Source organism: Metarhizium robertsii, assembly GCF_000187425.2.
Source record: "Metarhizium robertsii ARSEF 23 chromosome Unknown MAA_Scf_10, whole genome shotgun sequence".
Taxonomy (NCBI): domain Eukaryota; kingdom Fungi; phylum Ascomycota; class Sordariomycetes; order Hypocreales; family Clavicipitaceae; genus Metarhizium; species Metarhizium robertsii.
In genome coordinates this window covers 604,543-631,913 of record NW_011942150.1, presented here as the reverse complement: position 1 = coordinate 631,913, position 27,371 = coordinate 604,543, and the positions used below count along the sequence as shown (strand labels likewise).

The 27,371-nt window shown below is 51.1% G+C and overlaps 8 protein-coding genes across 8 annotated transcripts; 6 read left to right on the top strand and 2 right to left on the bottom strand.

Annotated features, from left to right (window-relative positions):
* Positions 1-16: 16 nt before the first annotated feature.
* MAA_07757 (thiamine pyrophosphate-requiring enzyme) lies at positions 17-1,894 on the top strand (the record flags this gene model as incomplete). The annotated part of the gene is made up of 3 exons (XM_007825755.1): positions 17-181; positions 237-1,572; positions 1,635-1,894. 3 exons carry the CDS (start codon positions 17-19, stop codon positions 1,892-1,894), a joined length of 1,761 nt encoding a protein of 586 aa, XP_007823946.1.
* A 2,053-nt stretch (positions 1,895-3,947) lies between these two features.
* MAA_07758 (coagulation factor 5/8 type domain protein) lies at positions 3,948-5,018 on the top strand (the record flags this gene model as incomplete). Its single annotated transcript, XM_007825756.1, has 1 exon — positions 3,948-5,018. One exon carries the CDS (start codon positions 3,948-3,950, stop codon positions 5,016-5,018), a length of 1,071 nt encoding a protein of 356 aa, XP_007823947.1.
* A 5,072-nt stretch (positions 5,019-10,090) lies between these two features.
* MAA_07759 (uncharacterized protein) lies at positions 10,091-10,665 on the top strand (the record flags this gene model as incomplete). The annotated part of the gene is made up of 2 exons (XM_007825757.2): positions 10,091-10,216; positions 10,315-10,665. The coding sequence occupies 2 exons, from the start codon at positions 10,091-10,093 to the stop codon at positions 10,663-10,665; spliced, it is 477 nt and encodes a 158-aa protein (XP_007823948.2).
* Positions 10,666-11,195: 530 nt separating this feature from the next.
* Positions 11,196-16,802, bottom strand: MAA_07760 (uncharacterized protein; the record flags this gene model as incomplete). Its single annotated transcript, XM_007825758.2, has 2 exons — positions 11,196-11,261; positions 11,322-16,802. 2 exons carry the CDS (start codon positions 16,800-16,802, stop codon positions 11,196-11,198), a joined length of 5,547 nt encoding a protein of 1,848 aa, XP_007823949.2.
* An 886-nt stretch (positions 16,803-17,688) lies between these two features.
* MAA_07761 (uncharacterized protein) lies at positions 17,689-19,085 on the top strand (the record flags this gene model as incomplete). The annotated part of the gene is made up of 2 exons (XM_007825759.1): positions 17,689-17,948; positions 18,008-19,085. The coding sequence occupies 2 exons, from the start codon at positions 17,689-17,691 to the stop codon at positions 19,083-19,085; spliced, it is 1,338 nt and encodes a 445-aa protein (XP_007823950.1).
* A 2,349-nt stretch (positions 19,086-21,434) lies between these two features.
* MAA_07762 (uncharacterized protein) lies at positions 21,435-22,130 on the top strand (the record flags this gene model as incomplete). The annotated part of the gene is made up of 1 exon (XM_007825760.1): positions 21,435-22,130. One exon carries the CDS (start codon positions 21,435-21,437, stop codon positions 22,128-22,130), a length of 696 nt encoding a protein of 231 aa, XP_007823951.1.
* Positions 22,131-23,219: 1,089 nt separating this feature from the next.
* Positions 23,220-24,575, top strand: MAA_07763 (sulfide quinone-reductase; the record flags this gene model as incomplete). The annotated part of the gene is made up of 1 exon (XM_007825761.1): positions 23,220-24,575. One exon carries the CDS (start codon positions 23,220-23,222, stop codon positions 24,573-24,575), a length of 1,356 nt encoding a protein of 451 aa, XP_007823952.1.
* Positions 24,576-24,810: 235 nt separating this feature from the next.
* On the bottom strand, positions 24,811-26,455 carry MAA_07764 (Major facilitator superfamily domain, general substrate transporter; the record flags this gene model as incomplete). Its single annotated transcript, XM_007825762.2, has 3 exons — positions 24,811-25,367; positions 25,430-26,237; positions 26,342-26,455. The coding sequence occupies 3 exons, from the start codon at positions 26,453-26,455 to the stop codon at positions 24,811-24,813; spliced, it is 1,479 nt and encodes a 492-aa protein (XP_007823953.2).
* Positions 26,456-27,371: the final 916 nt, after the last annotated feature.

Sequence of the window (27,371 nt, the reverse complement as noted above, 5' to 3'; positions counted from 1 at the left end):
CCACCGTCCGGCCATCATGTACACGGCGTCGTTTGCCTTCTTCGATGCCCTCTGCGGGGCCGGGGTGACGCACTGCTTCGTCAACTTGGGATCAGACCACCCGAGCATCATTGAAGCAATGCTCAAGGGCCAAAGGGAAAAGGGCGCTGGCTTTCCACGCATCGTCACTTGCCCGAGCGAGGTATGCCCCGGCCGCTCGAGAGCACCGAGCCCGACAACTGACACGAGTTTTCTAGATGGTGGCCATGTCCATGGCGGACGGGTTCGCGCGGGTTACCGGAAGGCCACAATGTGTAATTGTGCATGTGGACGTCGGCACGCAGGCGTTGGGCGTGGCCGTTCACAACGCATCCGTCGGTCGCGCTCCGGTCCTCGTCTTTGCGGGCTTGTCGCCCTGCACGTTGGAGGGCGAGCTGCGTGGCTCCCGGACGGAATTCATCCACTGGCTCCAGGATATCCCTGACCAAAAGGCCATCGTCGGACAGTACTGCCGGTACGCGGCGGAAATCAAGACGGGGGCCAACATGAAGCAAATGGTCAACCGCGCGCTGCAGTTTGCGACAAGCGGCCCCCAGGGCCCCGTGTACCTCTGCGCGACGCGAGAAGTCCTCGAGGCCGACCTCGCGCCCTACGAGATCCAGCAGGATCAGTGGGATCCCGTCGAGTTGGGCGGCCTGTCGCCGAGGAGCGCGGACAGCATCGCCGAGGCCCTGGCCCGGGCCCAGAGACCGCTCGTCATCACGGGATATTCCGGCCGCAACCTGCAGATACCACCCGTCCTGGTGCGGCTGGCCGACGCCGTCAAGGCTCTCCGGGTGCTGGACGGATCTGGCAGCGACATGTGTTTTCCCGCCAACCACCCGGCGTGGCTCGGCATGAGGATAGGCGCGCACGCAGCCGTCGAGGAAGCCGATGTCATCCTCGTCCTGGATTGCGACGTGCCCTGGATCCCGACGCGGTGCCGCCCGAAAAGGGACGCGGCGATATTCCACATCGACGTCGACCCCCTCAAGCAACAAATGCCGCTCTTCTACATCCCGGCCCAGGCACGGTATCGAGCGGATGCCCTCATGGCGCTGGAACAGATCCTTGGGGCGCTCACGGGGGGCCACGCGGCCAAAGTGCTCGCCGAGGGGGACGCCGCGGCGGCTGAAGAGGCGCGGAATGCTTCCCACGCCCAGTTTCTGGCTCAGATAGCGCATGCGGCCAGGCCCTTTGCCAACGGTAGTTTCGGCACGGGCTACCTGAGCAGTCTTCTGCGTCGGGTCTGTCCAGAAGAGACCATATGGGCCGTGGAAGCCGTGACAAACACGACCTTTATCCACGACAACATTCAGCCCACGGTGCCCGGATCGTGGATCAATTGCGGCGGCGGCGGTCTGGGGTGGTCTGGGGGCGGTGCATTGGGGATCAAATTAGCAACGGATGCTCAAGCTGGCGGAGCCGGAAAGGGCAAGTTTGTGTGCCAAATCGTTGGGGATGGCACCTATCTCTTCTCCATGCCGAGCAGTGTGTACTGGATATCCAAGCGATATAGTATTCCGGTGTTGACCATTGTTCTGAATAATGACGGTAAGCTCCCACCTGTTGTTTGGCAAGTGTGAACAAGCCCCGGGCTAATGACAGAACCGTAGGCTGGAATGCGCCGCGAAAATCTTACATGTTGGTTCATCCCGATGGCGAGGCGGCGTCGGCGACAAACGAGAATATCAACATTTCCTTTTCCCCGGCACCGGATTACGCGGGCCTTGCGGCAGCCGCGGGAAGCGGCGACATCCACGCCTTCAGGGTGAGCAAGGCGAATGAACTCGGGTCCGTACTCGAGCAAGCTGTCGCCAAAGTATTGGGTGGACAGACTGCCGTTGTAGACTGCAAGGTGGTGTTGGACTGCTAATATCGTACTGGAAAGGGGGTTTGAGGGCGCATTGGACGCAAGGGTCGGGCTATTGATCCTTTTTATAAGCCGTCAATGTAATCTAGTCAGTCGCCGCTGGACGGAGAGGAGGCTTGGTATAATTGACTGCATGCGACCAAACTGGTCTTGGGAGTTTGGCCAGAGCCGTTTCAAGTATGTGCTTCCACCCACCCTCGTGCCTCGCAAGCATTGATCCAAGTCAAGATGGACCACGGCCTCTTTCTCTAGTTGACGGCAAGGGTTGCTACCGGACAACATATTGACAGCATGTATGTCGTTGTCTCAGGTAGACACGGAGGGATGGCCACCAAGGGCTGCAGCGCTGCTTCCGCTGTGGGGGTCTGATGCAGCCATTTGCAAGGGAGCGACCGATTGACTCGACATTGAATCCGTGTCAACTGGTGCTTGCCTGGTGGCCGAGTCTTGTTACCAACTTGTTCGACTGTCCAGTGGAATAAAGAGATTATTAATGGTCAACTGGTATTACTCGGCTGGTGGGGAGCTGCATCTGCGCACAATATTCGAGCAGCACATGGATTAATAACTGGCAGTCAAATCGGCCGAGAAAAGCAGCTGTGTCCATTACTAAACTAATTGATGTTGCTACGTTGACTTATCCGAGACCAATGGAGAAGACCATAGACGCCGTGAGCTGCATCGCCCGGGCCAGGCCTTCAACCAGCACTGAGAGCAGTGAATACACCGTGGCAACTTGACTCATCAATGATTGCCAAAATCGGCGACGGGCACATGAAAGACGCGGCATCAACGTCAACTGCGCCAAATGAAGCAAGCACACCGCCGGTACCTTGCCAATAGCACACGCTCATATGCCGTGCCACGCTGCCATTGATGCCATTGCCAAATGTCGAGCGGAACCATGCTGTCGAGACAAACGGTCGCTGTCAATTCTTACATGACCCGTGTCTAGAGGGATGCCGTGCCATCATTCCAAGTTGTTGGGTGGCAACATGACTGGTGCCGGCCTGCTTTTCTGGTCAAGTTGTTCTAGGCTCAGCAGATACGCATTGACTTTAAACTCCTGCTACAACGAGACCGTCTCCCGTTCCTTGGCGACGCGCACGAGACCATGCGCCGACACCAACACCAGCGTTAGATGCCGACACTAGTCACATTTTGGCAGGTTGCAACTGTGGTTCGAGGTTGATAATAAATCGACAATTTAATCATCAGCGACTGTGTCCTGATGGTTGCAGAGGCAATAGACGCACGATAGCGTCTTTTGTGCTACGTTGCCTTGCGTAAACAGCAACACATGATGCGCCGTGTTTTCGTCGTATGACTGAAAGAACGCACCATAACTTGTCATGAATTGTGTCAGCCGAAATAGAGTCAAGTCAACATTGAATCCAAATTTAGCATGACTTACTGGTGTCTTACCACCAGCCGGACGCCCATCGTCGCCGGTCGTGCTAGACAGCTAGTTGGGTACCATTCCGCCTAATCGGGCCCGATGTGACTATTCCCTCTCTTTTTTTTCGCCTATAATTGTCAAAGTGCGTCTTTTTTTTCTTATTTTTTCCTCCCTTCCTCCCTGGCCCTCCGCTCCAAGGCCTCTAGTCTCCCGCCCAAGCGGAAGCTACGATGATGCCGGGCGGTGATTGTGGCTGCAAGTCATTCCCCCCCGCACGTCTGTGAACTTCCTTTACCTGCTTGTTTAAGACACAGTCGGTTCATGGTCGTTGGCTTTTGGGCTTCTAGTCCATGCGCGGCTCCGATGACCTCCCGCATCACTTGCCAAGGGCGGCGTGGAGACGCTGGCTTCTTCACATTTTCATGTAACCCGAGACATGGGCTGGATGGAAAATATGGCAGTAAAAAGGGATAAAACCTCGCGCGGTCCCTGGAACTCGACCAGGGAATTTTATTGTCTTGTCCACGGCAAATGTCGGCCGAGAAACCAAGGCCGCGTTCCTGTCCTTTTCTTTGATGCCATTTTGACATTTCAACACATGACACTCATGTTATAAGATCATTATTATCACAGCGGTGCCTTTCCTCTGTCGCCAACATGTTGAAATCGTGTTTGATCGCGGCTCTAGCCGCCGTATCTCTTGCATCACCCATTCATCAAGTCGTCCGAGCAGTTGCTGAGCTCCCTCGGCTCGTCGTCTACTTTCAAACCACACATGACTCTAGCGGAAGGCCCATCTCCATGCTGCCATTGATCGAGGAAAAAGGCATTGCGCTTACGCACCTCATTGTTTGCTCGTTACACGTAAACGAGAATGGTCAGATCCATTTGAACGACTACCCCCCTAGCAACCCCATGTTCTACACACTCTGGAACGAAACGGCAGTCATGAAGAATGCCGGCGTCAAGATTATGGGAATGGTTGGCGGCGCAGCCCCAGGCTCATTCAGCTCGGGCACCCTGGACGGCGACACGGCCACTTTCAACAAGTATTACGGCCAGCTGCGCGATGTCATCAAAAAGTTCAAGCTGCAAGGCTTGGACATTGACGTCGAACAGCCCATGAGCCAGGCGGGCATTGAGCGCCTAGTCGACAAGCTTCGGTCCGACTTTGGGCCCAGCTTCATTATTACATTGGCACCGGTGGCCTCTGCTCTTTCAGACGGCGGAAATCTCAGCGGCTTCGACTACAAGCTTCTCGACTCACGCAAAGGCTCCAAGATTAATTTTTACAATGGCCAGTTCTACAGCGGCTTTGGCACCATGTCCCGTCCGACCGACTACACCACCATCGTGTCAAACGGTTTCAGCGCCTCGCGGGTTGTCGCTGGACAACTCACCTCCCCCAGCAATGGCTACGGATACATCCCGTATGAGCAGCTCAATGCGACCGTCATATCGCTGAGGGATAAATACGGTCAGATTGGAGGCGTAATGGGCTGGGAGTATTTCAACAGTGCCCCTGGCGGGACGGACGAACCTTGGAAATGGGCGCAGATCATGACGCAAATCCTTCGGCCGGATTCTGTCCCCAAGCTCGCCATCTCGACGGAGATTGCGCAGAAACTAACGACGGCATTTAATGACAGTGTCAAATCGAACCCTGTGTGGGCGACAAAATCTGGCGGCGTACTAGGCGTTGACTACCATCGGATGATTAATGTATAAAGTCATGGATCTAGATATTTTATATTATTTATATACGACCATTATGACTACTATGAGTAGAGGGTAGCCAAATCACTTGTGATTCAAGCAATAGTTGGAGACTGACTGATGGTTGCTGTTGGCATGTCATAACTATTCCGTCAGCTACTACAACAGTAAATAGAAGCATGCGGATAAGGACAAGTACAAGCAGCAAGTAATTATTTCAATGCCTGCCTGTCTAGTATTATTCTCTGCGAAATGCCCTTCCTCTCTACAAAGCCTCTTGCTGGCACTTGTCGGCACTGGATTGCGCCTGTGTAGTCAAAAAATAGCCATATTGCTTCTTGGGCCATGTAAAACAATAATATCACGTCATGGGGATTATTATCAACCAAGCCTTATTGGCACCTTAATTTTTATTATTAGCTTTGCTTTTCCTCTACACACTAGAAACTCGAGGTATTTGCTATGTTCAGAATACTATTGCTTTAAGCCTACAACTACCATTACCCCTTGCCACTTTAGTAGGCAAAAGCGCTTGCGTGTTTCAACAGCAGCGGCAGTTTTATCCCACAGTAGTATTGCCAACCCAGTCTGACGGTTCCCCTACTCGGAATACGTAGCTTCGTTCTCAAAGCCTCGTGGAATGACTTGTCCTCTTTTAGTTACTTTGGTGTAGCAGCTGGTTTCACATCGTCCCCCGAGGGGCGGATTGCTACATGGATGACACGTTGCCATGAAGGCACGGGCCGAACCTTAAACCCGACGATAGTTAGACAAGGGCTCTGATTACGAGACCTAGGGCAAGGTCACTCACCGCTTCTTGATATAAATAAAGGTTTTTGGCCTTTAAAGCCTCAAGGAAAACCAAGGACCTGTGATATTAAGGCAAAGTATTAGCTGAATATGAACACTGTTCTAAGCCCCTAAACGCAGGCCCTTGTCACACGAATTTAGCTGAACATTCAAAGAGAACTACGACTCTAGACATGGGATACATTTGCTACAAGGAATAAAGGCACTGGTACAGTCCTTCCTGCTGGCAAGCTTTGCGCAAAGCTCCTGTTGATTGGATTGGACTTGTTCTTGGACTGATTTGACCTTTCCAAACGCACTCTGTATACACCTTTCGACAAGTTCATCATTCGTATTGTAAGCGTAGTAGCAACCTCCCACGATGTATTTACAGCTTTTCTCAGTTGCCCCCAGCTTGACAGAAGCAGGCGGATGCCTGTCTATAAATTCAGTTGGCGCGATGTGCCCGGCGAAATACATCTTTGATAGCTTTCTCGCAACTGCCTCAATTTTTTTGGAACTTCTTTATAATTTCTTTCCAACTATTCGTCTGGAAACTGCTTGTTTCTTTTTCAAGATAGGCCGTCACCTCTTTGTCAAATGCCTGGTCCTTAATGGCACCTGTAAGACGAGGCTCACGTTGGTTTATGATAAGGGCCTGAGGGCTAAGTAGACGTGCTTTGCCACAAGGCAAAAAACATGCGGTGAAGCTGTTTAGATCTGTCACTTATTGTCACTTAAAGACAGACAATTTTGGAATACAAGGTCTGTGAGCACTGTGTTGTAAAATTCCTTCTGTTTGCCACCGAATCTACCAAGCTACTTCTGCATTCACTACTGCCGTGTAGTCCAACAAGCATACTTATATACTGTGGTTGGATACAGCAATCGCAGTTGTACTACAAAGTTGAGCATAGAAAGTCTTTCTTGGAAAAGAAGGCAGAGACGATCAAATCATCAAAGAACGATTATTAGCGTTGGCCTTAATAACCGACTATAGCCCAGGAAGTCATTGCAGCAGAGCATCATGAACTTGACAAACGTCATGCAGAGCGATGAAGTTCTACGACCGTATGCAAGGTCACATTATTGCGCTTCTCAAATGATACGGCCCTCATCTCTCTATTGGATCGGGTCTTGAATAGAGTCCCAGGTGATGTCTTGGGCCATATTCAGAGTCGTATCTGGAATCTGACCAGCCAAATTACTTTCTGCATCCCGATACCAGCCTGTCAATGCCGGATGCGTAGTCATTGGGCCATCTAGGTGTGGTACACAAAACAATCGAAAGACACCCGCTACAGTGCCCTAGTTTATTCAGATATACTATTTGGCCAGGCTTGATACATGTTACACGGTTACACGAGGGCTATGATCATGAGATGTAAGATTTTCGGAGAGCCTCTGCTGCAAGTCAGACACGATTTAAATGGACAATATCAGAATAATCCACCGCCTTGATATGTCAACATCGTACTGAGAGGAGGCGAATGCTTTATTGTCAGTAGATAATTGCCGGTTTGTTTTCTCAAGTAAAAGCTAATATTTACACTTGGACTTAAATGAAAGGAACTATAAACCGGCTAGGATATTAGATTCGTCTATTATATTAGTTAATACTACTTTCAAGAAGTAGTATAATTTTAGAAATAAGCCCTTTTCAGATAATAATTTTTGCTAACATTACATGCAATATAACTAGGACTACCCTATATCGATTCTATTTGTGTTCATTGAAGAGGAGATTCTATTTCTACATAATATAGTTCAGACTACGCAGGGCTATACATTTACATCCCTCAAGTTTATGCACGGGAATACAAATCGTCTCTCTTGAATAAAGCATCTAATAATTCAATGCAATTATTATACTTTCATCATAAACCTTGACTTGGAAAAAAACATGCCTTGTACGTAAGAGTTGGTGCTAGAGCTACTTGGCCACGTGTGAAAGACTGAAAGTATACAGAATTACTATTAAAGTGCTACGTACTTCTTTGTGATACATAGATGTGCTTTTAGCTAAATGTACACTGTTCTTTAGAAACAATAATAACGTGAAGAATTATATGCGAATACCCTCAGCATCGTTAACATTACAAGGAGGGCCGGCATCACGGAGCAATATCGCAAATTGTGGTAGCTTGTGATCAGTACTCCTTGCCGAGGCAAACGTCGAGTCAACCCTGTCTAGCTGGTGACTCTGGAGGCAATATACCCGCCTCTTGATTGGTAGGTGTATGAGTATGACGGCTGCCCAAAACAGGCAGGCGTCGCGAATTAGAGTTGACGGCATCGATCACCGCAATGAACCTTGAGGTCCGGGGCCATGAAATTTTTCAAGACGGCCATCTTTGCCCGATATACAGAACCGCATTACGTTGCCACTCATAACTTGGTTTGGGAGCAGCCATGTCAGGATCACCACCACCATGCTGTCGGGACCCGGGAGTGGCCAATCGCTTCCCACCACTTCGCCCGGGACGTGACGTGCAGTGTCCGTGGCAGTCGGGCTGCCGCGGAGAAGTACTGCACATAGAATGGGCTTCTTGCAGCATCTGCGGAGCAGAGAGTTTGGGTCCCTGCGTTGGGTCGGCTTTCAAGTTGCAGCGTGGCGCTTAGGTTTGCCCACAACGTGCTGTGGCAATTTTTGATCTTGCTCCCCTTTAGGAACACGACATCTGGAGGGTAACTAACGGCAACCGGCTTTCTGCAGAGCTTGTCACGCGTCGAGTTAGTGCCCCATTCCAGGGTGGCTTGGTTTACCATTGGGTTCGGTGACTGGACAGCAACGCTGCCAAGAGTCCTGATTTGCATGTCCGCCTGATCACGTTGGATGAGATTGTGTGTATACGAGAATGCTCGCGATCGGCCATCTACCGAGTAGAGCCGGCATTCAACTGCTAGTCATGTGCTTTGTGTACCCTGAGCAGTTGCTCCGGCGAGGAGAGACGGAAGAGTTATGTCATCTTTGTGGCATATCGTCTTGGTTATCTTGCTATATTTACGTTGTATCTAAGACCAGACACGATCAAACCGGGCGGCGGGGGGTTGAGCGGCTTCTTAGCTTCTTGTCTCATCTGGACTCGGACAGTCACGAGTTGGCTAACCACCCGTTGGGCTGGTCGAGATCGCTTTGTCTCGACCGTATTACGTCCGGCAGCCTTGCTGTCACCTTGTTGATGTGGCGTCAACATGGTCTCGCGAGTGGTTGAAGAGGAGAGGAACCCCAACAACAAAAGTTGCGCCGTCTGTCCGTTCCGCGGGGAGCCTGGTCATGTTTGCATTCGGCCATGGGGATATTTGGAGATGTTTCTTCCCCCGCATTACCCCGCATTATTGTAAAGGCCAAGGGTCGACGGTGGGATTACCCCGTATTTCCTGGCGGAATATAGCTGACCTGCAACCCTCGGGTCGGCCATGATGACCACGGGCGACTCCGTACATACATTGCCTCCACTTATGCTGCTTCTCCTCCTCAAGGCGAAATATCACACGGCCACGCGGCGGACCACAATTCCCTTGCCGATCCATGTTGACGAATCGTGTGCTTCTCCGACTGCCCCGTTGCCATGCCTCCATCCAAAGCTGCCGAGCCTTCTGCAAAGCGGTGTCGAACTGACGCGCAGCTGGCACAGAAACGGCAAGCGGATAAGGTAAAACACAGATCGAACCGTGCCGAGAGCAAAACGCGGTTGGAAAGCATTGAGAGAGACGTATCATTTCTTCGGGATACCATAAGTGAACTTCTGGTTCAGATACGGCAGCCCCAGCCTGCGCTTGCCGAGGCCGCGGTATCCAGTGTTGGCCAATTCTCTCATCAATGTTCACATCACGAGCAACTGCAGTCCAGCCCATTGGATAATGACGCGCCTGTCTCTGTAAGTGACTGTGTGGTCCAATACTTGACCATTGACTCCATATCTTGACTGTTGCATCATGAATGTTTTAGCTGTGGCGCAAGGGACTTGAGCCTATCGAGCAACGTCTTCTAACTATAATGACAGCAGTTCATCAGTACTTGGCTGGAGCATGCAGGGAGCCATCAATACAGTACCACGGCTGCGCCAGCGCCGGCCAACACTTTTGTCACGCCTCAAAAAAGTCCTTCCATTTCCTCATCACCTTGCTCACAGCAAACGACACTAGTCGATTGTCGATGTGGCTTGCAGCATGGCCATCAGTCAGAATGCCTAGAACTGAAAAGCTTTACTGTCTTGTATGAGTCTCACAAAGCTCTATCACAGAGCCCGTTGCTTGCATTGTCCATTGCGCGCAACCCAACCTTGCCCAACATGCTCCTACACTCGACCAACGACAGCCCTCTCACCATGTTGATTGGCACAACGTTGAGACAGTTCCAAGCTCGAAATGTGGAAACTCTCTGTGGCTTATACTTGTTGGTCTACCGACTGTTGCGGGTAAGTCTCTCCACCTGCATACTATTGTAATTTGTCGCAAACGTGTCCAGAGCTTGAATATGTAACTGCTCACATTACTAAATGCTTTATTTGACTAGTGGCGCATATATCCAAATCCGGATTGGTATCACGACGTGCCTATACTAATGCGGCCAACTGAAGTGCAGAATACACACTTGCATCCTGTTTGCATTGACTTCTTGCCGTGGCCTGCTTTACGAGACTATCTATGCCAGAACCAGAATAAGGACTCGCGCCATTCTGTCGACCTGTACATGCGGTCCATCAAGCTGCACTGGCCGCCGGAGAAGCCGCTGCTTTGCACGGATTCTGGTGGTGCGGTTGAGCTGCACCCGGACTTTGAAGCTACGGTTTGCGATGCTCAGTCTTGGACATTAGTTTCTCCTTGGGCTGAAGCTTTTGAGCACTTGAAGATGCATGTAAATTAAAGATGTATTTGTAATACGTGTTCTTTGTTCTTCTGTGTCTATAAACGCCGCGGCCAACTGGCCTGCCAAGCGAAATCTACCAATGCGTTGAGAGCAAATTTACGTAGAAATGTACAACTTGACACGGTGCGCATGAGCCGATAAATGGATGTTTACAGACGCCAAAAAGCATCCAATGCAGAGCTGGCCTTGGCCTTGGGGTCATTCATGATATTCTTTACGTGTACCCAAGTAAGAACCCTCGGCGCAGCAATTACAGCACAAGCCGTGATTCCCAATGCAACGGCGCCGACTTTTCCGACACATCACTAAAATACAATAAATTCTTTCTTGTTTGATGCAAACCCGGACAAGATAGTCTAACATTTGTATTCGGATATATACGACATGTACTCATTGCTTATTCTAAATAAATACCACTCCCTTCGGCAATGCCATTATGTCCTCATTATGTTCATGTATAAATATCAAGCATCATTAAAAGAGCCGCTTATCCATCCTCGCTCTCAGACACTATGAACCCCGTACCCTTAATTCTGTCCTCCAATTAATGACTGGAAAATCGCTTTAACAAAATCTGAAATGGTAGCCACAAGCTATTTGTCCGAGTTAGCGGGATGCTTCTACACGAATGATCAAGGAGGGGGACTGCTTACAGGTGTTGCATCGCCAATCAACTCGGCGGTTTGGGATACAAACGTCTCGGTCAGAAGTTGTTCAGCATTTCCAAGCAAGCCCAAGACGCCCTTGATGCTCTTGGGCGTGATGAGCGGAGTGACAGTGTCCACGATGCCTTCAATGTCAATCTTCTTGACGGCATCGAGGATGGGTTTCACCGCGTCGACCAAGCCGGCCAGGTCAATCTTGCTGAGCGAGTTGAGAAGAGGCTTGACTTGTTTCAAGAGCCCCGAGATGTCGGCGCCTTCCAGGTCTGCGATGAGCGGTGCCGCTCCGTGAACAAGTGTCTGCGTTTCGTTGACGAATTGGCCGGTCAGGAGTGCTTCGGCGTTGGCCAAGAGGCCAATGAGGCCTTGCACAGTCTTGGGTGTGAGGAACGGAGCAAGTGTGTCGAAGATGCCCTTGAGGTCAATCTCGCCCAGGGCATTGAGGATGGGCGTGATTTGCTTGATGAGCTTGCCGAGATCAATCTCGCCAAGAGCGTCCAGTAGCGGCTTCAACTTGGTAATGAGGCCGGGAAGGTCGATCGTGCTGAGGGCACCCACAAGAGGGACAGCTCCATCAATGAGGGTATGGGTTTGGTTCACGAATTTTCCAGTCAGCAGATCCTCGGCGTTGCCAACCAGGCCAACGATGCCCTGAATGCTCTCCTTGGTCAGCAAGGGGGCGAGGGCTTCCAAGATGCCTTCCAAGTCTAGCTTGCTAAGTGATTTGAGTAGAGGTCCTAGCTGGTTGATCAAGTCTTGCAGATCCAGCTTGCCCAAGGAGGCAATTAACGGCGCCGCCCCCTTGATCAGGCTCTGTGTTTCGTCCACGAATTCGCCTGTGAGTAGTTTTTCGGCGTTGCCTAGTAGCCCGACTATTCCCTTGATACTCTCTTCAGATAAGAGTGGTTTCAGGGCATTTAATAGGCCAGCAAGGTCGATCTGTCCAAGAGTGGCTAGAAGAGGCTCAAGCTGGTTGATCAAATTTTGCAAATTCAGCTTGCCCAAGGAGGAAATCAATGGCGCCGCACCCTTAATTAGACTCTGTGTTTCGTCCACAAACTCGCCCGTAAGTAATTTTTCGGCGTTGCCTAGTAGCCCGACTATTCCCTTGATACTGTCTTCAGATAGAAGTGGTTTCAGAGCATTTAATAGGCCGGCGAGGTCAATCTGTCCAAGGGTAGCCAAAAGAGGCTCGAGCTGCTTAATCAAGTCTTGAAGGTTTAGTTTACCCAAGGAGGAAACCAATGGCGTTGCACCCTTGATTAGAGTCTGCGTCTCGTCCACGAACTCGCCCGTGAGCAGCTTTTCGGCATTACCTAGCAGCCCGACGATTCCGTTAATGCTGTCTTTGGTCAAGAGCGGCTTGAGTGAGTCAAGCAAGCCGGCAAGGTCGATCTGGCTGAGCGTAGCGAGCAGAGGTTCGATTTGGTTGATCAAGTCTTGCAGGTTCAGCTTGCCTAGAGAGGCAATCAAGGGAGCAGCGCCCTTGATTAAGCTTTGCGTCTCATCCACAAACTCGCCTGTAAGCAGCTTCTCGGCATTACCCAGCAGCCCGACGATTCCGTTAATGCTATTTTCAGTTAACAGGGGCTTGAGGGCCTTCATCAAGCCCGCGAGATCGATTTGGCCGAGCGCACCAAGCAGAGGTTCGAGCTGCTTAATCAGGTCCTGTAGGTTGAGCTTGCTCAGCTCTGCGATTAATGGCGTTGCGCCCTTGATAAGGGTTTGCGTGTCATCAACAAATTCCCCTGTGAGAAGCTTCTCGGCATTGCCCAGCAATCCAACAATGCCCTGGACACTCTGCTTAGTCAATAACGGCTTGAGAGCCTCAAACAGTCCGGGGAGGTCGATCTGGCCCAAAGCGTTCAAAATCGGTGCCAGCTGCTTGAGCAGGTCCTGCAAATCTAGCTCGCCGACTGCGTCGATCAACGGGCCAGCTTTCGAGATTAGGTTTTGAGTTTCCTCCACAAACTTCTTATTTAGAAGTAATTCGGCATTTCCAAGCAAGCCAACGATTCCCTTGATACTGTCTGGGGTGAGCAACGGATCGAGCGCTTTGAGGATACCGGCTAAGTCGATCCTGGTCAATTCGTTAAGAAGAGGCTCAATTTGGTCAATCAACTTCTGAAGGTCAAGCTTTCCGAGGCTTCCGATGAGAGGGCCAGCAGACGAAATAAGGTTCTTGGTCTCGTCCACGAAGTCGCCTGAAAGTAGTTTCTCGGCGTTACCTAGTAGCCCGACAATGCCCTTAACACTGTCGGGAGTAAGTAATGGCTCTAGCGATTTGAGCAGGCCAGCTAGGTCAAGCTTGGTCAATTCGTTCAGAAGAGGCTCGATTTGATCGATTATCTTTTGAAGGTCAAGCTTTCCAAGGCTTCCGATGAGAGGGCCAGCAGAAGAAATAAGGCTCTTTGTCTCGTCCACGAACTCGCCTGAAAGTAGTTTCTCGGCGTTACCTAGCAACCCGACAATGCCCTTGACACTGTCCGGCGTAAGTAGTGGTTCCAGCGACTTGAGAAGGCCGGCTAGGTCAAGCTTAGTTAATTCATTGAGAAGAGGCTCAATTTGATCAATCAGCTTCTGAAGGTCTAATTTGCCGAGGCTTCCAATAAGGGGACCAGCAGAAGAAACTAGGCCCTTAGTCTCATCCACGAACTCGCCTGTGAGGAGTTTTTCAGCATTACCTAGCAAGCCGACAATGCCCTTGATGCTATCTGGCGTAAGCAAAGGCTCCAGTGATTTAAGAAGGCCTGCTAGGTCCAGCTTAGTTAACTCATTGATGAGAGGCTCAATCTGATTAATCAGCTTCTGAAGGTCTAGGTTGCCAAGGCTTCCAATAAGGGGACCAGCAGACGAAACTAGGCTCTGGGTTTCGTTGACGAATTTGCCCGTCAACAACAGCTCAGCATTGCCTAGCAGTCCAACAATACCCTTAATGCTATCTGTCGTAAGCAAAGGCTCCAGTGATTTGAGAAGGCCTGCTAGGTCAAGCTTGGTCAACTCATTAATGAGAGGCTCAATCTGATCGATCAATTTTTGCAGATCGAGCTTGCCAAGACTGCCGATAAGAGGGCCAGCGCCAGACACTAAGCTCTGGGTGTCGTTGACGAATTTCGACGTCAAGAGGTCTTCTGCGTTGCCCAACAGTCCAACGATACCCTTGATGCTATCCGGAGTAAGCAGGGGCTCCAGGGACTTGAGCAGACCGGCGAGATCAAGCTTAGTTAGCTCGCCAAGTAGCGGTTCAATCTGGTCGAGCAATTTCTGGAGATCGAGCTTGCCGAGACTGCCAACGAGGGGTCCGGCGCTGTAGACCAGGCTTTGCGTTTCGTTGACAAACTTGGATGACAGGAGAGTTTCGGCGTTGCCGAGAAGGCCAACAATGCCCTTGATGCTATCCGGCGTAAGGAGCGGCTCCAAGGACTTTAGCAGACCAGCAAGATCAAGCTTGGTCAGCTCACTGAGAAGTGGTTCAATCTGGTCGAGTAATTTCTGGAGATCGAGCTTGCCGAGGCTACCAACAAGAGGCCCGGCACTGTAGACGAGGCTTTGCGTTTCGTTAACAAACTTGGATGACAGAAGCGTTTCGGCGTTACCGAGAAGACCAACGATGCCCTTGACGCTATCACTTGATAATAGCGGTTTGAGAGCGTCAAAGAGGCCAACCAGGTCGAGCTTAGCAACCTCCTTCAATATAGGACTGATTTGGTCCACCAAGCTCTTGATATCGACGTCCTTTAGACTGCCGAGCAGTGGGCCAGCGCCAGCAACGAGCGACTGAGTATCGTTGACAAAGTTCTTGGTAAGTAGCAGCTCTGCATTTTCAAGGAGACCGGCAATGCCCTTGACGCTGTCACTCGAGAGGAGCGGCTTGAGTGCGTCAAAGAGACCAACCAAGTCTAGCTTGGCGACTTCCTTGAGGATGGGGCTGAGTTGGTCGACCAGGCTCTTGATGTCGACATCCTTGAGGCTTCCAAGCAATGGACCAGCGCCAGCAACCAGCGACTGGGTGTTGTTCACAAAGTCCTTTGTCAACAGCAGTTCTGCATTGTCAAGAAGACCGGCAATGCCCTTGACGCCGTCGCTAGAGAGGAGCGGCTTGAGTGCGTCAAATAGGCCAACGAGATCGAGCTTGGCCACTTCTTTGAGGATGGGGCTAAGTTGGTCGACCAGGCTCTTGATATCGACGTCCTTGAGACTGCCGAGCAAGGGCCCGGCACCCGCAACGAGCGATTGCGTGTTGTTGACAAAGTCCTTTGTTAATAGATCCTCTGCGTTGCCGAGCAAGCCAACGATTCCCTTTATGCTTTCGTCGCTCAGTAGTGGCGACAACGACTTGAGGAGGCCGGCAAGATCAAGGCCTCCCAGCTCCTTGAGAATCGGGCCGAGCTGATCAATCAGGCTCTTCAAGTCGGCCTTGGACAGAGACTCGATGAGTGGGCTGGCGCCATCCAGCACCGTCTTGATCTCTGACACGGTCTGATTGCTCAACAGGGTGACGGCGCCATTCACAATGGCGGGCAAGTTATCCAGCAAGGGAGCAACCGCTTTCAGGATGTCTGTGGGATTGATGACGCTCAGGTAGGGGATAAAGTTGTGGGCAAACTTGAGGATGTCATTGAGATCTGAGGTGGTCTGGTTGTTCAGGAGTGTTCCGGCACTGTCCACCAGCGTGACGATCTTCTTGATGGAATCAGACGTCAACAGCGGCGAGAGCTGTTCAAGAACACCCTTGAGATCAATACCCTTGAGGGCATCTAGCAAGGGAGATACCTCGCCAACAAGAGACTGTGTCTGGTTGACAAAGGTTGGTGTGAGCAGTGAAGCGCCGTTGGTCAATAATGTGCCGATGTTGTCGATGTTCTTCTCGGTCAGCAGTCCCAGAATCGACTTGACAAGACTGCCGAGATCAATATTGCCAATTTGTCCAACCAGCTTCTCAAGGTCAAGCTTGCCGAGCAATTGCACAAGAGGTATGGTACTGTTGAGGAGCTGTCCGACCTGGCTAGGAACTGGTGGCTTGAGGGTCGCTGCTAGATAAATCATGGCATCGTGAAAGCCTGTGAGGAATTCCGGGGTGAGCAGGGACTCGATTGATTTGAGCAAGTCGGCAATGTTCTTGATGGCCGGGACGATGTCGAGTAGACCGTTGAGACCGGTGAGATCTCCTAGTCCTCCCAACAAGCCAGCAGCTTGTGCGCCGCTCGAGCTGGAGCCAGAACTGGATCCCGAGCTCGTCGTGTTTGCTCTGGGAAACAATGCCGCCCGTTGTTGCAAGGCGTGGTTCTTCTTGAGCAGGCCATTGAGTTCTGTGAGGGCCTCGGTGAGGTCTGATCGAGGCACCAGGGCAAGGTTGTGTTTGGCCAGAATCTCATCGAGGTTTAATTCTTGCGGCGACAAGGTTCCAGGAACGCCTTCGGCGACGACGCCGAGGGGCACAAGGGCCGCCACAAAGAGCGATGAGACGCGCATCGTGATGGCTCTCTTTTACCTTGAGCTGGGTTCTGTCAGAGGTTGAAGGGGAACAGCGAGCCCAAGCTGATGCATTACGCCAAAAGGAGGGCGATGAAAAGAAGAGCAAGCACACGAGTGTCTGGGGAAGACGTACCAATATGGGTTCTCCAACGGCCTTGTCCTTTCACATGAGGAGCACCGAGAGGTTCAGCTCAACTGGCGAAAGCCTCGGGAGACGCTGCCGATCAGAACGGGCCAGCTTTTGAATCTTGTTTTACAAAGTTTTTTCAGACTTGAGTTTCCCCAACTTCCCCGGCTTCCCCAGCCTGCCAGTATTCTAGCATTCTGCAGCTCATACCGCCGCGCACGGCCATGGTCCATTGCCAATGGAACTATACTCGCAGCAATTTCTCTTTTGGGTTTGGAGAAGCAGACTATGCGAGTGGAGATGATGAACCTGGTTACGACCCAAGCGCAGCGGCCCATGCAAAGGGGTCTATCATTTCCCGGAATAGCTAACACCTCTCCACCACTGGAAAACCCGGTCGTCTGTGGGGAGCGAGATGCTCGAGGCAATTTGCCAGTCTCTTGTCAAGGTTTAATAGGAGGGGTAGCTCGGCAAGAGCGCTGATCTATGAGACATGTGCCTGTTTAGTTCGTGAACAAAGCAAAAAGCCGTACCCAGATGGAGCCGTTAAAAGCGTTTGCGGACGGGCTCATTAGCAACTAGCACGTCATCTCTTTCTCAAACCGTCCATTTGACTAGCCGTGGCAAAAGCGCCCCGGTAGCCTTAGCCTTACTCTGGTAGTCTGGCATCTCGGTCTTTTGATCTCGCCTTTCCCCAGGTTTTCTTCCTCGCAGGCTCCATTCCATGCTCTTGTGCTGTGACTTGGTCTCGACAAGATGGCCCCAACAACCTCACCAGACACATCGCGTCGCGAGCCTGAAGTGCCGCCGCCGACGGCGAGAGGTGGCAGAGGAGATGATGCAGAGGACGGCGTGGATGCACAGAGCGACAATGCCTCTTCAACAGGCAACGTGGGAGAGAAAGCGGCCGGTCCTCCGTTAACAAAGCGTCAAAAAGTACGGCGGCATTGCGGCAGATTCTGGCTGTGGTATCTCATAGCCTTTATTATATTCCTCGCCATTCTGTTGCCGATTCTGTATGCTGCGTCAGAGTTCCCCTCCAAGCTTGGAGTCAAGACTAACCATAATATCCCAGTTTCAAAGTCATTATTCCTGCCATCGTGCAAGCTATTGTCAAGGGTCAGAATTTACCCATCACGAGCGGCCGACTTGATGTCGTGTCAGGCACCCAAATGAAGCTGGCCATCAACACCTCTCTCAACACACCACTGCCCGCAAGGATCACAGACTTGACACTCTTCTTATACAACAGAGACACCAGGCCATATTCGCCTTTTGCCAACCTCAGTGTCGACGGCCAAAAGCTCAAAGGCAATACCCAAATCGTCATCAAGGAGCAAATTGTCACCATCAGCAACCAAAGCGAGCTCCTGGCCTGGCTTGGCCCTGTCTTTGACCAAGACAAGGTGGATTTATCTGTTCGCGGGAGTCCGACAATCTACCTGGGCACGCTCAAGACGGACACACGTCTTGATACGACTGTTCAGATACCCGGTTTGAAACAGCTCGCTGGCCTGGGGATCAAGGATCTGAAGGTCATGCTCCCCCCGGAAAATGGCCGCAATATCAAAGGCACCATCAACGTTCCCAACTACGGTGTACTGGCCTTGAATTTCGGCAATGTGACCTTTAACATATTATCAGGCGACGTCACAATCGGCCAAATCACACTATACGATGTGCTTCTAAACGAGGGCAACAACACGTTGAACTTTGACGGGCAGCTCTATCTCGATACCTTGATCAAGAACATCGGCCCCGTCCTCGCCAGCCAGAGCGAGGCCCTCGGCAGAGGTCAAGTCGACCTCAATGTCACTGGCAACCAGACCGTCATGAACGGCGTACACATTACCTTTATTGAAAAGCTGCTCGCCAGCCGAACCCTGACCACTTCCATATCTGTCGTTACACTTTTGAGCGATGTCTTGAGCGGCCTGATGGGCGGAGGGGGCGGCAATATTATTGATGCCCTCGGCGACACTTTTAACAACAACACCTTTATTCAGAACATTGTCGACCATTGGAACACGACAAAGGCGCCCGGAAAGTCGGCAGGTCTTGGCTCACTATTGGGCAAGCGAAATGACCCCAAGGAAGCATTGATGTGGAATATGCTCAAGATGGGGCTAAAGATGAAACTGAACCAGCGGTAGAGGCAGTTTCATGTGGCAGAAAAGGCCAATCTCTGTACCTAGAGCCGTCCAAGGAAGGTTCTCATCAGGTAAAAATTAATGAAGATGGCTATGATGAGTTTTCTTAGCAGTCAAGATATAACGCTGGCGTATACGAGTAATGTAATAGCTACGAATTATTTTTTTTTCCTCCAGTCCAGATTATAGTATATACAATGAGGACTTGGTATGTCTTGGTGGCATTAAACTTGCATGTGTTGCTTGGAATGATCTGCTGTTACTAGGCATTATTTGTTTCATCTCGACGATGGTTGGTTGGGAGCTGCCATGAACGAATTGGCGCATGACAAATTCACATTACAAATAAAGGAAACCAAATAAATAGTACTAAAACTAGACATGGAAATAAAAACAGCAAGCATTTCAGGTTTGACATTTGTTCCGACTTGTTTAGGAACTTTGCAGCTGGAGTGCAGTATAGGGTATGTCAAGTTGGGGCCCCCAATGATGCCAACCAAGGTATTGCACGGAATAATTACAACAAGATCTGATGGACTGATTCAGGCTATGCAGGGAGATCAGCGGGCCAGCATCCGGTGCTAGGATATGCGAACTGTGCCAGGCAAGCAAGCCAAAAATCCTTGTCTAGCACGCGAGGTGGCGAGATGCCAACCAATGCCCAGAGTCTGGACCATTCGTCCCGATGCTGGATGGCCGTGCGTGAACTTTTTTAGAGTCATGAGAGTGGAGATTTATCGAGGCACGGACATTGTCACCAGCTGATAATCGATTTCTCGGGCGCTTTGATCGCCATCAAGTGGGCTAGGGCTGTGGGTAATAATGAAAGATATTTCCAGCCAGCCCCAGTTGACCTGAGGCGTACGGAGTACCGTATTTAAAGTATTCAATAATAGACGGCCGACGGCAAGGGAGGGTAAAAAACGTGAATGCCAATTTGGTCGACCAAATTGTGAGTCTGGTAGACACGGGCAAAGTCCAATTTGGATCAATTGACATGTTTGGCTCTGAACAAGGTTGCGCATGGGGCGCTCTCGAGTCTCGAGTCTTGACGCCACGCGTGACGTGAGGCGACAAACAGGGGACCGCAATGGGAGGCCGACTGCGTATGTATGAATGTATCTACATACATTTATTCTGGCCACTTGGGTCTAAACGGCCGAGCAAACATAGAAGAACGAGCCGAACCGTGACCGTGCTTTGGTGTCACGTTGCAGATCTTGGCTTCCCTCCCACCAGAGTCGATCCGTTGGCTCCTTCAGCCGCCACAATGTACAAATCGGCAGTACCGAGTACCAGAAGCGCTGAGAGCAAGTCTGCAGGGACTCGCTAACCCGATGCAGGAGAAGTCTGGTCCGGTCTGATTCTTGCATGGAAATGGAAACCAAGTTAACCATAACCATAACAGCTAGCTTAACTAGCGGGTGAAACGAAACAAAGTGTGATTCCCAACAGTGTAACCCTTGTTACAAATGTAATTAGGCCGCATTGTATTTTTCGACACCAGTTTCTGCGACCTGCGCCGCCTGGTGTGGTCAATCTCGGCGTGGGTTGTGATGCAACCGTTCGCGCCATCATTTGCTCTGTAGGAACTCGGTCGGTCGGAAACTCCCATGCTGTATGCAATTGACGGACTTGTGTCCCTGAGAGGGCGCTGAGCAGCAGACACCTGCCAGCGCCGAATAAATCAATGTTGAAGAGCTGCCAATGGAACGTTGTCCTAGAGCAATCCTTTCGGCATGTCCATGTCGTCGTCAAGGACGCTAGCCGACAAATGACCAGTAGCAAGTGTTCGTAGTCGGGTTGTACCGATGCAGGAACAAACATGGATTATAGATTCCCCCAATTGGACATTGTTTCAACCCCATCTTCAACGTCGCTGGGATTCTTGTGGCGTAGACACCTGCCAAAATGGTGCTAACCGGTACCTCGCAACACGGTAAGATTCTTACTAAAACACCAAAGGATTCATCCGAGTTTGGCCAGCTGGCATTTTCACAGCTACAGGAGACGTGTGAATCTCATCCTGTCATCCCGAAAGGAATTAGAGTCAATCCTTTGATGAACTTGAACGTCTCGAAACACATTCTGACACGAAGGATTGGGAAATCAACCCCGTCGTGACCGGATTCCAAGGCCCGTCTGAATGATTCAAGTCTCATGGTAGATGCTTATAGTAATGGAGAAAAAAAAAATATAAAAACTGTAGAGATGACCATATTCTTGACTTACATCTCCAGCTCACAGCAACCACTGCAAGCAGCTTCATCCCCTTAATCGAAATCTTGCATCTCCAACACCTGGGACAATAGTTCTATAGTACTTCCAATTACCTTCATCTTCACCCTTACAATGTTTTCCTTCACTCCCGTTTCGGTCCTGGCCTTGGCCGCCGTGTCGACTGCTCTTCCGACACAGGCTGTGGACGAATTTGCCGTTGCAGACCGATATGTCTTTTACCGAGGCAGCGGTGCCAACTGGCCATCTCAGAAGTCCTGGGGCAGCTTTGACTCCCTATGGAATGCCAACGTGCCCCTGATGCAAAAGTCGTGCGGATGGAATGGCTGGGGTGCCGACAATTCTGGCGCCGAGATAAATGACATTAAGAATGCCATTCATCAGGTCTCCGGGTCTACAGGCGTTGATAAACGCTTCATCCTCGCCATCATGATGCAAGAAAGCAAGGGCTGCGTGCGAGTTCCTACTACCAATAACGGCGTTCGTAACCCGGGTCTTATGCAATCTCACAATGGCTCAGGCAGCTGTGCTGGTGTCAACCCATGTCCTAGCGGCACCATTGGACAGATGATTCGCGATGGTGTTGCCGGTACTTACTCTGGAGACGGCTTGAAGCAGACTCTGGGCAAGGCCAAGGGTGCCGTTGGAGACAATGCCCGCGCGTACTATGCCGCCGCACGAATGTACAACTCTGGTTCCGTCGACTACAACAACCTCGATAATGGTCTGGGAAGCACTCCGTGCTATGCAACCGATGTTGCTAACCGCCTGACCGGCTGGACTCTCGCTGCTAGCCAATGCCGCGCATAAATGCGTACTAAAATGGCACGACTCTTGAATTATAGAGATCAACTCCATCATGTGCATACGCGACATTATTGCTTGAGTCTGATGGATATTTTCGTCTCAAGCTGCACGTAAATATTTCCCTTCATACTGTCTATACTTGAAACGCCTCTTTTATATAGAAACCAAATGCAACATGAAAGATGCTACTCTTTTTGAATATATACCAAGTACAATCTATAAAGTGCGTGGCATGTTTGGAAGTGAAAAATCATCTAGTTGACTTCTGCACCATTGACATCCTCCCGGTTCTTTTATGCGGCCACTTTGGGAAGTATATGAAAGGGTAATTTTTCCCTCCCATTGAAGTCTAAGAGCTGATAACATGTAGCTTCTAGTTACTTGGAAAATGTGTTGTGGCTTCCATGTCAACTTGCACACATCGCGCAGCTGACGGATCTTGTACAAGACGGTGATCAAGGTAGCTCGACCTGAGGCACAACTCTGCATATAATGAGAGAGTCATTCACAGATTATAGCTAGAATGTGAACTGCCCTGCCCGGATAGAAGAAACCTCTATGCCTGACGTATTTCAAGACTTTGTAGTGACTTGGGCTTCTTTTCCAGTGCAAGGTCCTGTACTAGCTGCTTTACATTTTAAAAAGTACATGTATGGTACGTACTACTATTTCGTATTTCCTCTTTTTTGAAAACTTTTCATGAGAGTGGCTTGATGACTGGAATTCCTGTCAAAGCAATCGTTCTTGTGCTTCAATAGACCCAGTATGGTTTAGTTGCAGGGTTAGGGTTAATCCACCAACTCTTGACGCAGGTAGCGTCTCCACACCAGCTGTCATGGTGTGATGACGTGATTTCCAGATCAGCCACTTGTATGACCAGCATGACTGACGTAAATTTTGCAAACATTGAACACAGGTCTACCCTCGTCCTTGTGTAGCTTGAATTGCGGCCTGTCCGTGATATATCTCTCTCAACTCGTGTTGGCCAAACATTGCTTCCGCTTCTGGTGCCGTCTCAACCAGCAAGCCGGCGTGGAGTAATCCAACATTGAAGCTGCTTCACCCCTCGGCCGCTGCGCCGTGTCTGCGAACATGCGGTGCCAGAGAACAAAGCCGGCGTGGAATACGGCTCTCGCCAAAATTCGCTCACAACAACACAACCGTCGGTGCTTTGCCAGCGCCTCGCCCGTCATCGCTTCGTCAAGAAATCACCGAGTCGTCGTCGTTGGCGCGGGAACGGCAGGCATAGCCGTGAGCCATCAGCTACTTCGGTCCGGAGAATTTGGCCCGGAGGATGTCGCGATTGTTGACCCTGCCGTGTGGCACCATTACCAGCCTGGTTGGACACTTGTTGGAGGCGGGCTGAAGAACAAGCAAGACTTGCGCCGAAAACTTGCCGATTTGATGGACCCCAAGCTCAAATTCTACAACTCCGGCGTGGCATCCGTTACTCCTGGCGATAATTTTGTGACGCTGAGGGATGGCGACAAGCTGACCTATGAGCAGCTGGTGGTTGCGCCTGGTCTCAGCATAAATTATGGACAAATCGAGGGCCTTCACGACGCTCTCTATGATCCGGAATCCCCAGTCTCAACAATTTACAACTATGACACCTGCGACAAGGCCTTCCGAACCGTCGAACGGCTGACCAAGGGAAACGCCATCTTCACTCAGCCCGCTGGCGTTATCAAGTGTGCCGGTGCGCCGCAGAAAGTCATGTGGTTGGCTTTGGACTACTGGAAGCGTGCCGGCCTCTACTCGCCAACCTCGCCATCTAGCTCGGCCATCACGATTAGTTTTGCCACTGGCCTGCCTGCCATGTTTGCAGTGCCCAAGTATGCCGCCAAGCTGGAAGAGCTGCGAAAAGAGAGGGGGGTCGATGGGCTATTCCAGCACGATTTGGTTGCCATCAACGGCAATGTAGCGACGTTTGCCCGTCCCAATGGAGAAGCCGCCGTCACCAAACAGTTTGACTTGCTGCACGTGGTTCCAAAGATGGGCGCTCCGACGTTTATCAAGGACAGCGGCATTGGGAATGACGCCGGCTACGTGGATGTCGACGACCACAGTCTGCGCCACAGGAAATACCCAAACATTTGGTCTGCGGGTGACGCTTCAAGTTTGCCAACCTCCAAGACTGCTGCGGCGGTGACGTCGGAGGCCCCCGTGCTGGTTCGGAATCTGCTCCAAGTGCTTCAAGGTAAACAGCCAGACGCCGCCTATGACGGTTACACGTCCTGCCCTCTTTTGACCGAGTACGGCAAGGTACTTCTCGCAGAGTTCAAATACGGTGGAGAACCCAAGGAGACATTCGACGATTGGTTGGGGATTGACCAGGTTGAACCTCGTCGTGCCTTTTATCATCTAAAGAAGGACTTTTTCCCTTGGGTCTATTATGCCTCCATGGTCCGGGGAACATGGGGCGGCCCAAAGGGATGGATCAATTAGAGGCTTATCGCTGAGGGTACTGGCACCAGTCCTGATGCATGTAAAATGTAAAGATGGCGACTACTGGTCGCTTGAAATAAATAAAAGGTGGTAGTTCAAACGTGTTGGGAGGGGGCCGAGATCTATGTAGGCAATTCATTCATACCCCCAAAGTCTCGTTTACCGTCATACTGAGCGCCTGGGACAAGAAGTTCCATTTCATGGTTGTTCTGCACCCTAGATTTAGCTCCGACTCCTAAAGCACATATCTAAATTTGGGTCCATAGTTTTCGACACCGTCGTCGTGGGCATCGTTTGCAACCGCGTCATCCTCGTACTTTTCAGCCAGGCGTTTGTTTTCCCAAACCAACAGCGTCCTCAGAATAACAGCAAGAATCGCAACAAATAACATGAATGCAGCGCAGATACCGTGGCCTTTGGTGTAGTTTGGCCGCTCATCTTGAGGATATACTCTGGTGCCCAGGAGAGGACCACACTGCCCGATGAGATTGAGTACAACCACACCCGCTCCTCTTCGTTCGTCGCTGCCTTGGTTATTAACGACCCATGGTAGAATATTAGCTATAGTTGGGAATACTCCTGCCGCCGCGAGGTAGACACCAGCGTATCGAACAGCGGTAGTCGATGCGGCTGCAAGCATGACGTATCCCGTACCGCCCAATAACGCCATTACGATGACGGTAAGCCCTCGTTGCTGAGTACGATCTGCAATGTACGTGGTCCCAATTGTCACGAGAAAAGAAGCAAAGTAGGGCGGTGCAGAGAGGCCTTGTGCAGCCAAGCCAGAGAAACCTACAGACAGGTCAGTAGATGGCCGCTGCATAGTGTAAAAGGAGCAGAAGGTCTCTTCATACCCATGTCCTTTAGGATGGTTGGCAGGAAAACCGGTAGCGACGAGTAGGAAACATTGCAGGAGAAGTACATGAGAGCGGTCAGCCACGCCTTTGCATCCAGGAGAATGGAAATCGTTTCCCGCCACTTCAAGGAGCCTACCCGGGCCCCTTTTCCTACTTGCTTTACTTGACGTGCCAAGGCGACACTCCTTTCCTCAGTATTCAAGAACCAGGCCTGATGGGCGCTGTTTGGCATGGCGAAATACGTCACGACGGCCATGGCCAAGACGGGCGCCCCTTCAACCAGGAACAAGAGACGCCAGTTCGCGATCCCGGCGTGCCCCGACGTGATGCCGTACGCCAAAGCACCCGCAAAACACGTTGCCAACGGCGCGCAGGAGAAGAAGATGCCGATGCGAAGGCCAAGCTCGTCGCGCAGGTAAAAGAATGACAACAGGTAGATGGCACCGGGGCCGTATCCGGCCTCAAACGCGGCCAGGAAGAAGCGACACGCCATCATGCCCGCCCAAGATTGGGCAGCAGCTTGCGTCGTGGCGGCAATGCCCCAGCCGAGCACAAGTATTGCAATCCATGTGCGCGCGGGCAGAACCTTGAAGACGATGATGAGTGGCTCGAAGAGGATGTAGGCAATGTAGAAGATGGTCAAGAGCCATTCGTACTGGTCGCTACTCAGGCCGAGGTCCTCCTCCATGCCGGCGATTCGGGCATTGCTATTGACGACACATGTCAGCTCATCGCCGTCCTGGAACATGACTGTGTCAAGCATTGTCCTACCCGATGTTTGATCGATCCAAGAAAGCCAGCAAGACTATGGTACATTAGAGCCGAACTTTGGAATATCGTACGAAATTTGGTCAACTGACACAGAAAGCACAGGAGCAGCAACACGTGTGTATCAAGCTTTCGCCTGACTCTGGCCTCGACGGCCGCAAGAGTACGGGGGTCAGACGCCACCTCATCACACGCGGGCGCCTCGACCGCCGCCGCATCGTGAGGTTCGGGCGTGGCTGCCTTGGTCGTTGGCATTTTCGTTGAGGGTTTGATGGCCCGTCAACTTATTGTCCCGCTGACCATGTATAGGCTGCTCTGCTCAGGTTTTAGCAACTGAGAGAAAGAGAGCCACGCTGTCGGGTGAAATGCTGGTGGCTTAGTTTGTATTGGGATCATCAGTACTAAATGCCGGGGGCCGATAAGACCAGTTGACGTCTGTGCCGGACTAATCTCGGCTCTGTGCAACACAGAAACACATCAACTGATAAGCGACATTTCCCAAGGGCATTGCGATTGCGGTCTTAGTAATTCGGCTCGAGTGCGACGTCTGTGTACCCCGTTCGGAGTACTACATCGGATCGACACGCTTTGGCCCTACCACCGGACTCTGCGGTGCACAAGCTAGTCCTAGACTCAGAAACCCATTGATGCTGGTACGTGTACTACGTTGATTCTGGTGGTAAGCAGTACGAATTGGACCAGACCAAGTAACTGGCTATCGTGGCGGGACAGTAGATTAGTGTATACTTATTGGCAGGCTAATACACCGGACGTATGTCTGAGTTGCCCGCCAGAAGCCCAAAGAATCTGACAGCATGCTGCTTGGATGCCGAATTCCTCTTAGATCAGTCAATATTCTAGCACTGAGATCAAAGCCAGCAGTCTGATCTTCCCCGCATTGCTCGATGTTGCGTTCGTGCCTAGTTGTCCACAAAGATGCGACGAAACTTGCTACGCACAACAGAATTGATTCATCCCGTACATCTTGGCGTAGGCTTTGCTCCAGTTTCGTCCTTTATGCCGGCTGCCTTTTTTTTCTTGCACAACTCGACGGCAAGTTGCAACTTAAAAACGCCACTCTTGGCTCTAGGCCTTGGGGTTAGGGTTGGCACTGCGGATACAGCGATTTCTCTGATTGTCTTTATCGACCAACTCCATCGTATCAATTGAT